General features: G+C 48.3%; 2 protein-coding genes across 12 annotated transcripts in view; one reads left to right on the top strand and one right to left on the bottom strand.

Annotated features, from left to right (window-relative positions):
• PCDH7 (protocadherin 7) overlaps positions 1-10,421 on the bottom strand; it is a 271,813-nt gene extending 261,392 nt beyond the window's left edge. For all 7 annotated transcript variants that reach the window (XM_032108500.1, XM_032108502.1, XM_032108505.1 and 4 more), the window contains exon 1: positions 5,623-10,421. In XM_032108500.1, the coding sequence (XP_031964391.1) occupies positions 5,623-8,793 (3,171 nt within the window). In that variant the 5' untranslated portion in view covers positions 8,794-10,421. The remainder of the gene's footprint in view (positions 1-5,622) is intronic.
• A 288-nt stretch (positions 10,422-10,709) lies between these two features.
• Positions 10,710-14,258, top strand: part of LOC116444273 — a 40,044-nt gene continuing 36,495 nt past the window's right edge. For 4 of the 5 annotated variants that reach the window (XM_032109530.1, XM_032109529.1, XM_032109531.1 and 1 more), the window contains exons 1-2: positions 11,024-12,129; positions 12,680-12,776. In XM_032109530.1, coding sequence (XP_031965421.1) covers positions 11,651-12,129; positions 12,680-12,776 — 576 coding nt within the window. In that variant the 5' untranslated portion in view covers positions 11,024-11,650. Of the gene's footprint in view, positions 10,802-11,014; positions 12,130-12,679; positions 12,777-14,258 lie in introns of those variants that run through there. The other variant, XM_032109528.1, reaches the window with a different exon arrangement.

Here is a 14,258-nt window from a genome sequence, read left to right as displayed (position 1 = left end):
AGTAATTAAGTACTAAGATGTTTTGCAATTATAGTGGAGAGTTCACAGTGCTTGTCAAGGATTTAGTTGACTTATAATGCTAACAACTTTTGAAGTTTGTTGATTTTCTTTTATATTTTAATGCAAAACCAAATTGATTAGTTTTATATCTCAAAGCAGCCCAGCATATTACTAAGTATATAAACCTTCCAAAACTTCTGAAAGAAAATACTTAAAGGAAAATGAGTCTGAAGCTGCAGATATTTCTCTGAAACAAAGCTGTACTGATGGTCAAACTAGCAACTATCCCAAATACTAAAAAACTAGGCAACTAAACACAAATTTAAAAAAAAAAAAAAAAGAAGAAAAAGAGATAGAGAGGAAGAGGAAGAAACATACTCAGAAGCAAAAAGACTGACAGCAATAGTCAAACTGCTAACCATGGTTATAACTCAAGTGCACTATGTACAACGCCAGAGAGCTGCCTGAGTAGATAAATCAGATTCCATCCTTTTAAAGATGTTTCTTGCTACCCCTTGCCTATAATAGTACTGTTCTTTACTTATTCAGAGCATGTATCCTCTTTTACTCAGATCCTGTCCCTTTTGGCTCTGCACATCTCCTGGGAGTGCAGAATGATTCAGTGGTAACTTAGTCATTTGCTCACTGTACAAGATGATTTTACTGGAGAGGAAAAAATAAAAGCTGCACTTATCAGTGGAACACTTTGTGTTAAATAAAGATAATTAAAGCATCAATGATACAACCATTTCATGTTTAATTAGCCCCTCTCTCATCATAATTTGCTACTGAAGGTCAAATGTGGGTCACTTTTAAAAACTAATTCTAAAATATTTAACATAATGCAAAATGAGAACAGAAAATTGAAAATACTTCTGTACACTTTTCGCTAAACAGTATGAAAGTTAAGTGTGTGAAAGAAGTCACCAATGTAAATGTTTATACTTAATCATGTTCCCATTTTTTTTGACACGGCAGTTTAGTACCACCATAACATTGTTATTTTTATGATTATTAAACTGTAGGATACTTGCTTACCTTTAAGTTGTGAAAAACTATTCTTTAGAGGTGTTTGGGAATATAAAAAGTAGCCTTTGAGATAAGCCTCTCTATGTATGTGTCTGTCTGTACATAAATAAGAGGAAAGATGATGCTTTCCTGCAAGGTTAAACTGATTGCCCCCTTAATGGATGAATCTGGGGTCCTATTAAGGCTGCTGGATATATGTGCATGTTTATGAGGAAATTGACCTATTTAGTTTATAGATACAATTCACATACATGATAGCCAACTAGTCAAAATGCTTCTGCAATATTGCAGCAGACTGATTAATGTTTGAAATTTTATGAAATAAATTAACTGGCTACCAAACAAAGATTTTTTTTCAGAAATTAATTTCTATGTATTTCACTTTCAAGGAAATATGACTTTACAGAAAATGCATATAATTTTGATTAGAGTGTCAACACTGGTTCGATAAACATTTTTGTTCATGAAACAGTACATTTTCAATGAGAAAGGGCATTGGGATTTTTCATAAAGAATTATAGAATTGGCTAAAAAGCCAACACCTGAATTACAGAAATAATTCTGCTCAGAAATTCCTGAACTAGTTCTGCTAGTTCTACTGAGAATGACCAATACCTCCTAAAAAATAACAAGCAAAAAACCCCTCAGCATCACAACTGAAGTATTTTAAAGAGCTATCAATCATTGATTAGTAAAGCAAGTAAAAAAGAAACCAAGATAAGGTGACGGCCAAGAAATACAAATATATAAAGAGTGTTTAAAAGGCTTGTTCTTCAAAGAGTGGTTGATAACATGCTGATTCGTGATTAAAAGTTTCAGTGAAATAAAGCTGCTTATATGCCACTATTTTGCACCATGAGACAAAGAGGTGGAGAAGTATATATTATAAAAATATATCTGTAACTAAATGATAAAATAAACAATTATTTACAATTAAAATTCATTATGAGTTTTATGATTAAGTATGTAACTCTCCAAGCTGCTAAGTGATTCCCCTTAGGCACTGAGCTTTCATTATCTTTGGCTGTCTTTGCTGGAAGTTAGTAATATCCAGGCTCCTCACAGGCAATGTGCAGCACCTGGAGGGTTCAAATTTTAAATCTGTGATCCAGAAAAACTTGCTTAAACTAATCGCCATTTAGTAAAACACTTCTGTATAGCTTTAACTATAGCAAGTGATTAAGACCTGTGGAATACTAAGTGTTCTAAACACTTGTAGTGCTTTACTGAAAAGGAGAGAATTGATAAGTGAAAGGCTAAAAGAGTTATTTCAGACTAATACCATGCTAAATAAGACAAGAATAAGAGTTAAACTTGTTAAAGATCTCCTAAAAAAAGAGTGACTGTGAAATGTCAGAAGTCTACTGAATACAGAATTTTGTTTTAAACTTTTTATAAAAGCCATGGTGTCAGAAGGAGGAGAGTTACAAATTGTTTGCAGTTTTCTCCAATGAAGTTCTCTTACACAGTACTGTATCAAACATGATGTATTTTGAAACTCATATAAGAATGCAATTCATCACCTTAAAGAGGAAGTATCAAATAATTGGAATGAAAACAACTTGCGTTGCCTGGGGTACACCAGTCAGTCATGTAAGTAGAGACTTTATTTCCTGACTGCTGTATTGTAGATATAAGTATCAGTAACCAATTCTAATTACACTAATGGGAAATTAGCATCACTCTCATCTCCAGTAACTTAGAGCAGGTACGTTCTGCTGCGTCCACTTATTTGTTCTAAAATTTTATACACTGTCTAATGTCTCCTTAGAACAAAGGGAACTGACAATGAGTAAATAAAGGCAGTCTTAGAGATTTCAAGCAGTCTCCCGACCACAGTCACACTATTGTGCTACTGGTTCTATTCCACATGTACAGCAGAGCTATGAAACAATCTGATATACACCCCATCAGAACCCTTTATCTGCATCTGCTTCACATTTCTCTCTAAATAATTGTGCTGAACAAGAGCTCCACATGGTTTGGGTGTTAAAAATCCTCAGGTGTTTTGCCTGCTAAACTGAGAAATACTGCACCGTCAATGTTTGAGACGTGAAAAGTGTACACATTATTTATCCAAGTCTTAATGTCCCTACTACTATGCAAAATTAACAAAACTATACAAATGTCACTCAGCAACAAGCTGGCAAGTATCCACAGGAAAGTGGTAACAGAGGGTTTGTGACTGATAGTTCCTCCCATAAAGTCTGTTATTTAACAATACCTTTACTGTTTTCTTGGACAATTTCCAACTTCTATGCATGCTTTATAAGTATGCAAATACTTTCTACATATTTAAAAAAAATAGATAAGATATTAGAATGCTGGCTATAAACTACTTGGATAAGTGAACTTTCATAACAGGCTAAATATTTAACCCAAGAGAACTATCAAGAGTGAGAAACTGGTTTGCAGCAAACTACATAAGTAATGGAGCAATTCAGGGTGCGCTTCTTTGTAAAAGTGCAATAAAGCCATTTTCTTCTAGTAAGTTTTCTCATATATTTTATACCAAACAAATGCTTGGAAAATGTTAAGTAATTCAAAATATATTCCTGTATTATGAGTTGGAGTTTTTTATCAAGCAAAACAGCAACTTGTAATGTGTATTCCTTTACCATTCCTACACTTAGTATGCAAATCATTCTTTGACACTGAAATTAAATTACACTTTAACAGATTATAATCCATATGTTTAGATGAATTGCAGCATCAAGAAAGAAGTGGTATCTAATTATCATATATTCTATCACTAAATTTATTCCAGTGTTTGCTAAAATGGCAAAATCTACTCTGTGTTTAATAAGCCTTAGGAGATAAAAGCTAAGGAACTTTGTGTTTTATACAGACTATTCTCAAATTGAAATTGTGATGTCCTCTCTAGGGGAGCATTAATTAAATGCATCACCTAGAAACTACTGTGTCATTCTATAAGTCTGTATCACCTGCAAAACCACATACACAAAAGCACTGGCAGATAGTACAATCACACTATTTTGGTGACCTGAAAGAATGGGGGAGGGGGGCAGCTCATACAATTAGTTTTATTCTACTATATTTTAAGTATTTCTGAGCAGAATGTAAATACCAGCAACACTTGTAAAACTCCAACTTTAGTAAGGTAGCAGACATTTCAAAGTATAAAAAAATGTCATCATGTACCATATTTACATGTTAATAAGTTGAAAAAAGCACTTTTGTCAAACTAGTCAGAATTTCCCTTTTCCAGACTTGGATGTGTATTTACATGAATCAGCATTCATTTGTCTCTGGCTTCTTGCGTAACATGCATTGTAGCTGAGGAAACATTCAGGAAATTATCTTATATGTACTATCACCCAAAAAGTACTCCCCCATAAAAGGGCGACCTCTGTTCAGGCTACATATGTGTCTTATAAAATAAACGGAAGCCTTCACTTAGAAGCTTGATTCCCCTCTGTGCTGTCCCTATTTTATTTCAAGGACTACAAAGATGTCCCTACCATCACCAGTTGTAGGCTATCGGAGCTTCACTGAACCGAGCCCCGCCAACACAGCCGAGACCAGAGCCAGTCACTCGTGGCACCCCTGAAGGTACATTTCGCTCCGAGAAGTCTCACGGCAGTCACACTACAAACAGAGCTATGCGGCACCTGGGCGAGCAAATTAGGGCCTCTCAGCTTGAATGAAATTTCATGTGATAGGCAAGAGGGGCAAAAAAAAAAAAAAAAAAGCAATGAAAGCCTACTGGGGTGCGATTCTAAACTCACTAACGCTTATGTGTATTCAGAGAAACTGCTGCAATGAGTGCAATCTCTGTGGTGTAAATTAGAGGGCAGATAGGCTGTGTAGATTATTTAAGCATTTTGGTCCTAATGAAAGACCCGGTAATTACAGCCATTAACGCTTTAGCGCGGCGGCTGCAAATACACTCTCACCCACAGCTTTAGGAAGCGTCAGGCAGGCTGCAACCCCCTTTCCCCGAAACACCTGGCTGCCGAGGAGAAACTGGAAACTTTCCTCTTCAGCCGGAGCTTACACGTCCCTAAGGCTGGGAAAGCATCACGGCGGGGGAAGCGCCGGGACCGGCTGATGGAGGCGGGGCCGGGGGACGGGCGGGGGATGGCGGCTCCGCCCGGTGGGGGGCCCTAATCTCCCCTCGACCCCCCCAAAACCGCGGGTTTGGCCTGCGGACGCGCGGCTGATAAAGGCATCTCAGGCTGCTTTACAGTTCGCTGTCAGGACTGGCGACAGAGAACCCGGCCTGCGCGGCCGGCTGCCGCTGCGCCCGCAGCGGGGCAACGCGGTCCGGTTTCATGGACGGGCTGGTTGGCTGCCGGATCGGAAAAGCGGAGGGAATGACAAAAATTATAGTAATAACAATAAAGATCTCTGACTGTCCTTCCTGCATGCTGCGTGTTGGTCTGTGCACCTGCCTGCCTGGAGGGAGGGGGGCGGGGATACCAAACGGAACGGGTCACTGAACCTGACGGGGCGTGTGCCTGTGCCGGTGTGGGAGGCGGGGGGAACGGGCATCTCCGCTCCCTCTCCCACTCTGTGTGCGTGTGCGTGCGTGCTGGGGCCCGCGGGGTGCGCGGCATGCAGCGCTCTTACCTGCTTGCTGTACTTGCTGCTGGCCTGGCAGCTGTACTCGGAGCAATGGTCCGAGCCGATGGAGATGTTGTCACCAGCGCCCACGAAGGTGTTGGCTGGGGGCAGGTCCTGCACGGCCTGGTGCTTTTTGCCAGCGGTGGGGGACTGCGGGTGCAGCTGGACGGTGGGCAGCGGTGAGCTCGACTTGTAGTGCCTGGCCAGGTCAGGACTGCCTGGGCCACCATTGACGGAGCGATATCGTCCCATGCCGGGGCTGTCCGAGAGCTTCTCATTGACACTGTCGTAGCGCTGCCCATTGGGCTTGGAAGCTTCAACGGTAACGATGCTGCTGTAGAGGGGCTGTTTGCCCTTCTTGCCTTTCTTGTCCTTCTTGGGCTTCTTGGCCTTGTCGTGCTGCTGGGGGGTGAAGAAATCCTCATGGTCCTTCTTACCGGCCTCGTAGCCGTGCTTGCCCTTGGATCGGCAGTAGCGGGCCATGACCACCACCAGGATAAGGAGGATGACCGTCATGATGCCAGCCACAACGCCAATGACTATGCTAAGCCGCTGCTTGCTCAGCTCATAGCTGGGATCACCAGCAATGTCCTGGGCCAGTGGGGTGTGAAGGCTGCGGGCCACCTGGCTCTCCACCACAGTGGCGTTGGACAGGCTCTCATTGACAAAGACATGGAGCAGGGCAGTGGTGGACTGGGGTGGCTGCCCACTGTCATTCACCTGCACAACCAGGCGGTGCAGGCCATAGTGCTTGGGGGCCAACTTCCCCACCAGTGACACCACCCCACTGGCTGGGTCTATTTCAAAGAGTTTGAAGGGGTTGCCCCCAACAATGCTGTAGTTGAGGTCAGCATTGAGACCAGTGTCAGAGTCAGTGGCCACCACTGTGGCCACCACAGTGCGCAAGTTGCTGGAGGGTGGCAGTACAGTGTAGGAGCTGTTGCTGGGGAAGGTGACAGTGGGTGCATTGTCGTTCTCATCCATCACAAAGAGGGACACAGTGGCAGTGGCAGAGCGTGGTGGCTCACCCCCATCCACTGCCTTCACCTTAAAGGTGTAGCTGGTCTGCTGCTCACGGTCAAAAGAGACAGTGGAGAAAATGGTTCCAGTGTCATTCTCGATGGAGAAGATGCCAGCCGCCTGGTCGTGGTCTCCAGGCTGGATGGAGAGGCTGAGCTCAGCGTTGCGGCCCTTGTCAAAGTCCATCACGGTCACCATGCCCACAGGGCTGTTGGGCTGCAGGTTTTCCTTCACATAGAAGGTGAACACATCCTGCATGAATCGGGGCTCATTGTCATTGCGGTCTGACACTCGCACCACCACTGTGGTGGAGCCCTGCAGGGATGGCACCCCCTTGTCCCGGGCCGTCACCTGAAATTCATAGGTGTCACGTTGCTCGCGGTCCAGCACTGCCTGCACTGACACATCCCCGGAGTCAGGGTCAATGCTGAAGATGCTGCTCGGTGCCTCTGAAGAGAGGGGCGAGGCCTCCAGGGAGTAGGTGATCTCAGCATTCTTGCCACTGTCCGCATCTGTGGCAACCACTGTGGCCACCCTCTCACCAGGCAAGTTGTTCTCTGGAAAGGAGACCTCCAGCACGGCCTGACTGAACATGGGAGGGTTGTCATTAGTATCCCCGACCCGCACCAGCAAGGAGTTGTTGCTGGACAAGCTGGGACTGCCTGAGTCCACGGCCACGATGACCACATTGTAGTCACGGACAGCTTCATAATCCAGAGGGGCCGAGGTGTGGAGGAAATATTTGCGCTTATTCTGTGGCTCTCCTTCACCCTCACTGGCCGGCTTGAGCTGGAAGGGCACGTCGCCAACCACGGTGCAAGTAACCACACCATTTTCACCTTGGTCCCGGTCTGACACCTGCACCAAGGCGATGGGGGTGTCCACCAGCACGTCCTCGGCCACGCTAGCCACCCCGTCCCGGAGCGGTATGCGCCCAATTTTCCGGATGTCGATGGTGGGCACATTGTCATTCTCATCCCGGATGTTCAACACGACAGTGGCCTTGTCTGTCTTGGGGGGCTGGCCTCGGTCTCGGGCCATGACAGTGAACCGAAGCTGGTTCACCTCCTCCCGGTCGATGCGGTGCAAGACGCTGAGCCAGCCCGAGGTCTCGTCCAGCCGCAGTAGGCGCCTGACGGACTCAGTGGCCGCCCCGAAGACATACTCGATCTGCCCATTCACTCCCACGTCCAGGTCGGTGGCTCGCAGCTGCAGAATCGGGGTCCCAGGGCTGCTGTTCTCCGCTAGGTCCGCCTCGTAGACGCTTTTCTCGAAGCGGGGGCTGTTGTCGTTCACGTCGGTGATCAGCACCCTCAGGATCGCCTGCGAGGACCGTGCCGGGTCGCCGCCGTCCCGCACGCGAAGGCTGAGCTCGTAGGAGTCTCGCTGCTCCCGGTCCAGCGCCCCCTTGACGATCAGCTGCGGCTGCTTCTCCCCGTCCAGGGTGTCGGCCACCTGCAGCTCGAAGACGCTGCTGCGGGCCGCCGCCTCCGCCTCCTGCCGCCGCTTGCTGCCGCCGGCGTAGGGGGCGCTCTCGGGGGCCGCCGCGGCCGAGCCCCCCCCGCCGCCACGGCGGCCGCCGTCCCCGCCGGGCTCCTGCAGCAGCTCGTAGCGCTCGATGCCGTTGCGGCCGAAGTCCCTGTCGGTGGCGGTGGGGAGCAGGTAGAGGGTCCCCACGGGCCGGTTCTCCTCCACGGTGAGCGTGAGGACGGGGGAAGGGAAGGTGGGGGTGTTGTCGTTGATATCCAGGATGATGACCCGGCCCTCGAAGAGGTCCACCCAGCTCTGCGAGGGGCCGATGACCGACACCTCGAAGTCCAAGAAGCACTCGTTCTCGTCGAAGATCATCTGGCACTGCGGCAGCTTTTCGCGGTCGATGCGCCGCTCTGTGGTGCTCAGCTCGCCGGTCATGTTATCGATCTTGAGATAGTCGGAGCCCGACTCCAGGCTGAATGTCACCTCTCCGGAGCCCGTCACGATCCCCAGGTCGGAAGCCACGTTGCCGATGCGGATGTCGGCGGGTCCCTCCTCGGCCAGCCGGTACTTCAGGAGCTGCTTAGCCGCTGCCAGGCTGACCCAGAGCGGCGGAGGCAGGAGGAGCAAGAAGCAGCAACAGCAGCAATGCACAAAGCGAAGGAGGGTCCGCATCTTCCTCATCTTCCTCGCACCGAAACCCCTCGCCCTCTTCTCACTCCCACCTGCCCCCCAGTAAACTCCCCTGATAAGCCAACAGAGCGGCTGAGAGTCCAGGTGATCAATTATAAAATCCTTCTGTTTCTGGAAACTTATTGTCTCATGACTGGTGCAATTGGTGGTCAAATCCCTGCTGCTGGCTCCTCTGCTGCTCTCCCTGCCTTCCAGTTGCGATATACTTACAGTTCACGGGACAGTGTATTTTGCTTTTTAAAGATTCATCTCAGCAGATAGGATGGGATTTTCCTCCTCCTCCCCCTTCTCCTCCTCCTCTCTGATTTTACTGTAATCACTTTGCAAGGTTTGCAATAAAAGCAGGAGCAGCACTGTACGATTCGAAGCCCCCCAGGTCGTCGTCTTCGACACTAGAGTTAACTACAATTCACACACTCTCTTTTCTCTCTCTCTCTCCCTCTCGCTCAGCCGTTTACGACCAAGGCATTAGCTTTATTCTTCCCCCTCTCTGCACACACAGGGAAAAAAAAATTGTGATTTGCTTTATTCAAAGGGCTTGGGAAAACTCCAAATCCTCTTAGCAAAGGGCAGTTCTTAAAAAAAAAAAAAAAAAAGTAAAGAAAAAAAAATCCCAATAATGTCGGTAGCTGCACAGCTGATAGAAGAACCCCGAGTATTACAGTGCAGTCCACAGAATATCCCCTTTGGTTGGCAGAAAAGCACCCAAATCCATCTTCAGAGATCGCCTAAAATGTTCAGCTCTTTCTCCGGAGCGGATTTTTTTTTTAACAACTCTGCGCAAGGTCATTAGTCACAAAGCAACGATACAGAAACTGCAGAAGCCGTTTGCCCAGAATTTGCAAGTCTGGAGATAAGAACATAGACACACAACAGTCCCAAGTTTGTTTTTGCATCCGCAGTTTGTGTGTGTGCCTTACCTGCATTTGCACTGCATGTGTTAAAGCAATCTGGATCTGCAGCACTGAGAGCGATTCACAAATGAGATTGCAGTCTCTCTCTCTCCTCTTCCTTCCCGTCCCAATGCAGGTAACCAGATCTGAACTTGATCCTTTCAGTTCAAAGGTTAGCAACAAAACTATGTGTCCAAAGGCGATTATTGGTCTCTCGTAATTATACCCGGAGCGGAACAAGATGTAACTGGATCCCCCATGTGAATTAACACAGATTCTGAATTACATCCATATAAAGCAGAATGGCAAAGGGGAGGGGAAAAGACCCGCAACGCGATTAAAAAAAAATAATACAGAGTTCTATTTGCAAATAAAATTGTATCAGTCAGTTGTTTCCTGTGATCTGCACCGCCACAGTGGGTGAAATCTGCAATTGTGCATTCCCTCCTGTGTCTTTCAGAGAAGTGTGGATCAGGCGCTTTCACGGCAGAGCGGCTTGTGCTTTAAAATGTTGAATGGCAATTGAGAAGCTTCCCACTCGGAAGAAAAAAAAAAAAAAAAGAAACGGAAAAAAAAGAAGAAGCGGTAAACCGGCAAGTTTGCCCAAAGTGGAGGGAGCTGCTGAAGCCTCTCGGTAGCTCTTCCCTGACGCTGCAGCAGCAGAGCCGCCTGCGCTACATACACACAGAAAGAGAGAGGGAGAGAGAGAAAGAGGGAGAGCAGAGAGAGAGAGCGAGAGTGAGAGAGGGAGGGAGGGCGGGAGGCAGGGAGGGAGGGAGGGAGGCAGGGAGGGAGGGAGGAGGAGGGAGGACGAGTCAAGCGCTGCACTCCAGAAAGCTCAGTCTTACCCTCTGTCTCTGCTGCTGCTAGTGCTGCAAGTGGGATAGCTGCTCATCACAAAACACCAGTTCAGTCCTCCAAACTGATCCTCATTTCACGCCCGAGTGTTGCGTCTGTTGTCTTCTTAAACCCGTGATCTGTAGTGATTTTCTCCTACCCTTTCCCTCCCCACGTCCGCTATAGACTGTGAATCGAGCAACGATTTTTAAAGCAAATGTTTGTTCGCCTTTCTTTTCTTCTATTCTGCATTTTGCGGAATCAAGCTGGTAAGGAAACTCGTTTCGCAGATTCCCACCTTCCCCTGTTGTGTCGGTGCTTTTGTGAAATAGCTGCAGTCACTGTAACTGCATAAAACTCCAGGGAGGCAGGGGGGCTGCCTTAGATCTCAGACTTTCGTCCTGTTTCCCAGTGCTTTTTCAGCCTCCCCGTCTTTGTGATTGTGTTCTTCCTATTACCATGTTTTGAATGTGTCTTTTCAGCATGTTTGTGGATATCCTAGGAGAAAAAAAAAAAAAAAAACAAACAAGCAAAAACACCTCGAAGAAGATGATCAGGAAGGGAGCGAGAGGGTTAGCAGAATAAACACATGTTAGAAGTAACAGATTTATTTCCGAACAGAGACTTGCTGCTTCGATGATTGCTAAAATGTAGCGTCACCTACCTGGGTAAGTGGGAAATAAACTTTAACGGTAAAGCTCTCCGGTTCAACTTTGCTTATTCTGGCGTCCCTAGTTCGCGTCTCCTTTTGACTTTGAGCCATTTAATAGCCTATGGCTTTTGTGTGCTCCTGCCCTACCCTTGATGATGCCTGGCTCCTTACCTGTCCTCTCTGCTCGGAGCCCGGAGGGAAAAGAGGGAGACTCCGGGGGCAGGCGAGCTTGGGGCAGCCGGTGGGGAGAGAACCTGGTGTGCGGCTGTGTGTGCGCGCGTATGAGGGTGTATGTGCGCGGGTGTGTTCATGTGTGTGTGTGTGCGTGCGCGTAGCGAGGGGAAGGCAGGAATCCAGCTGCTCTTTCTCCCACTGTGAACACATGTGGGAAAACAAGTTGTTGCGGGTTCTGTATGTGTTTGTGTATGAATTCCTCGTTACAAATGGCTATTTTGAATAAAAACGCATGCAGACGAATGTAGTGAAATGTCTCTCTTTCATCGCGATGATATATTTGAGCAAAAAAGCGGCCGGATATGTTGAGGTGGTTCAAAGCAACGGTCACAGCGTGTCTTTGTCATTTGGGGCGGTGAGTGATTGCAGGAGGGAGGGAAGGTTGCCACCTCTTTCCTTGAGGAGTCCAGAGACACAGAGCGGCAGAGCCGCGCCGCATGGAGTCGGCGCTGGGGAGGGAGGGACTGCTTCCCTCTCCGGAGGGCTGCAGGGCTGCTCCTTCGGCGCCTCCTCCGGCCCTGGCACCGGCCCCGGCCGCTCTCCCTGCCTCGCCAGTACACGAAAACCCTCCCCCGCTGATGCTGGAGACACTCGGCTTTCTATCTGCAGCATCAGCGAGAAAGCCCAGCTCGGCGCAGGCTCAGTGCTCACCGCCGCAGTCCCGGACGGAGGAGGGGGGTTCGGGAGCGCAGCGCCTTCGCAGCGGGTTAAGTAGGATTAGTACCAAATCCCTATTATATTTGCCAAGCAACTTGAATTTATCAAAATTCCCCCTCGCTGTTCTGGAGCACCGAGAGGAGGAAATTTTGCTCTCAGTGTAAGATCCAGACATGCCAGTACGTAGGAATACCAGCATACTGCGTTACACTGGTTCCCTGCACTGGAAATACAATTGGGAACCGCAGCTCCAGCGGTTCCCTTCCCTTTGTGTTTTTAAACGCAGCCAGGAAACTTAATGTATTCGCCAGGGAAGGGGCGGGATGAGAGCGTTTTTAACCTCCCCGCCATAAACTTTAATCGGATTCCGGGCTGTTGCACGGCATGGACGCTCGCCTCTTGCCTGCGTCTCCTTCCCCGTTGTTTTTACTACGGTCTGCTTTGCGAGAGCCTCTTTCAAGCGAATGAGTGATTTCTTTCTCTTGCCATGTGCAATTGCTCCCCCTTCCCTTCCTACCCTCACTGGCCTCTCTTACACACACTATGCCTTTCACACGCGGTCTGCGCCCCCCTGTCCCCCCCTCCCTTTCTTTCTTTTTTGCAGTGTCTTCACATGCAATCTCTCTCTGAATGTGCAATGTCTTTCCTGCTCGGGAGTGCTGCGTCCTTCACAGTGGATTGGTTCCTCTTTCGGAGCAGAGGTAACGGCCCCCCTTTTCTATCATTCTCCCTTCCTCCCTCCCCTCCTCCCATCCTCCCCCAGGGCAGGCGGCCGGCGTGGGAAATGGGCCCGACGTGCGCTGCATGGTGGATGGCCGCGCTGTTCCCGGTCCACGTGCCCCGGCTGCCGGGGGGAGGACGGGGCTGTGCTGGCCGTGTGTCCCCCGCACCCCGCTCGTTCGAGCGGGGAGGGAGTAGAATTACCCCCACACCCTCTCTACCCCTCCCCGGCACCGTAGACTCCCGGTCCCGCGGCCCGTGCGCCCACAGCTTCCCGGGTGTCGGTCGGAACAAGCCCAGCTCTTTCAAGCGGGGGAGGTTTGTCCCTCTCGGGCAAATCTGTTGCGCAGTGTAACTCCCCCCCTCTCCCGGCTGCCCCCCCTCTCCGATGCACACAGACGCCCACACGCGCTCAGACACGACACGGCATTTGTCCTCCTGATCTGGTGAGATCAAGTGGGAAGAGGGATCACAAATGTAATCGTCTGTAATAAATAAAATAGCCCGAGATGCTGGTGATATACAGAGGGGAAATAGGAGCTTGTGTCCTTAAAGGGAACATCTGATAAGGCCACCGAAGTGGCATCTTGCGTGTGGGAAGGAATCCGTCTTGCTGACAATCGCAGCCTGCTGTACGTGGGGAAATCCTAAAGCAGCCTGGGAGCTTCCCCGGCTCTCTGCATCCCCCAAGCTCCTGATGCTCTGCAGTGGGGCTTTGTTGTCGTTGTTGTAGTTGTTGATTGGAAAGACAGGGGTCATCGTTAAAATATGCAGATATAATTAATGGTTGGTTTATCTTCATGTGTTGGCTGAGCCCGGCTTCAGCAGCCGGCAGCAGAACTCGCGTCTGCAGTTGTCGCTTTCAGCCCACGACAATTTGGTTTTCACAGTTTAGGAATGTCAGTGGCTCTCACTGGAAAATTACTTCTGGGATCTGCAGTGGGAATCCATCTCTGGTTAAAGAGAGACAGATTATATACATATCCATACCACTCTATACATTAACAAATACATGCTGCATATTGCTATTTGCGCTCACAAACGAAAAAGAAGCTTCAGAAGGGGAAAAAAAAATCATATTGGCTTGAACGTAACGTATTCAAAATAATACGTGGAAAAGGTTAAATACGGTAAACACGACAGAAAATTCGAAAGCAGGGTAAAAACAAGGACAGAACCCCCACAAGAAGCAGTTAAAGCCATTTGACGGAAAGGAGAAACTAACTCAAGAACTCCACCAAGGGACAAGCAGCTGAAATGACACCACAGCAGCACGGAGCCCGTGGTGACCTTTCATCTCTCTAAAGTGTCTTGCTGATCTGGTGCAATTCTGTTGTGACCTCTTCACTCCCTTCCCTACCACAACTGCCCTCTGGCCGCCTCGGAGCTCCCTGAGTTCCTTGCCGTGGATATACTGCCAGGCCGGCTGAGTTACAGGGAGGGCTGACACTTGGCCAGTGTCT

This window comes from Corvus moneduloides, chromosome 5, assembly GCF_009650955.1.
Source record: "Corvus moneduloides isolate bCorMon1 chromosome 5, bCorMon1.pri, whole genome shotgun sequence".
In the NCBI taxonomy this organism is placed as follows: Eukaryota; Metazoa; Chordata; class Aves; order Passeriformes; family Corvidae; genus Corvus; species Corvus moneduloides.
The sequence above is the reverse complement of the archived record's forward strand: the minus strand, read 5'-3'. Positions and strand labels throughout refer to the sequence as shown.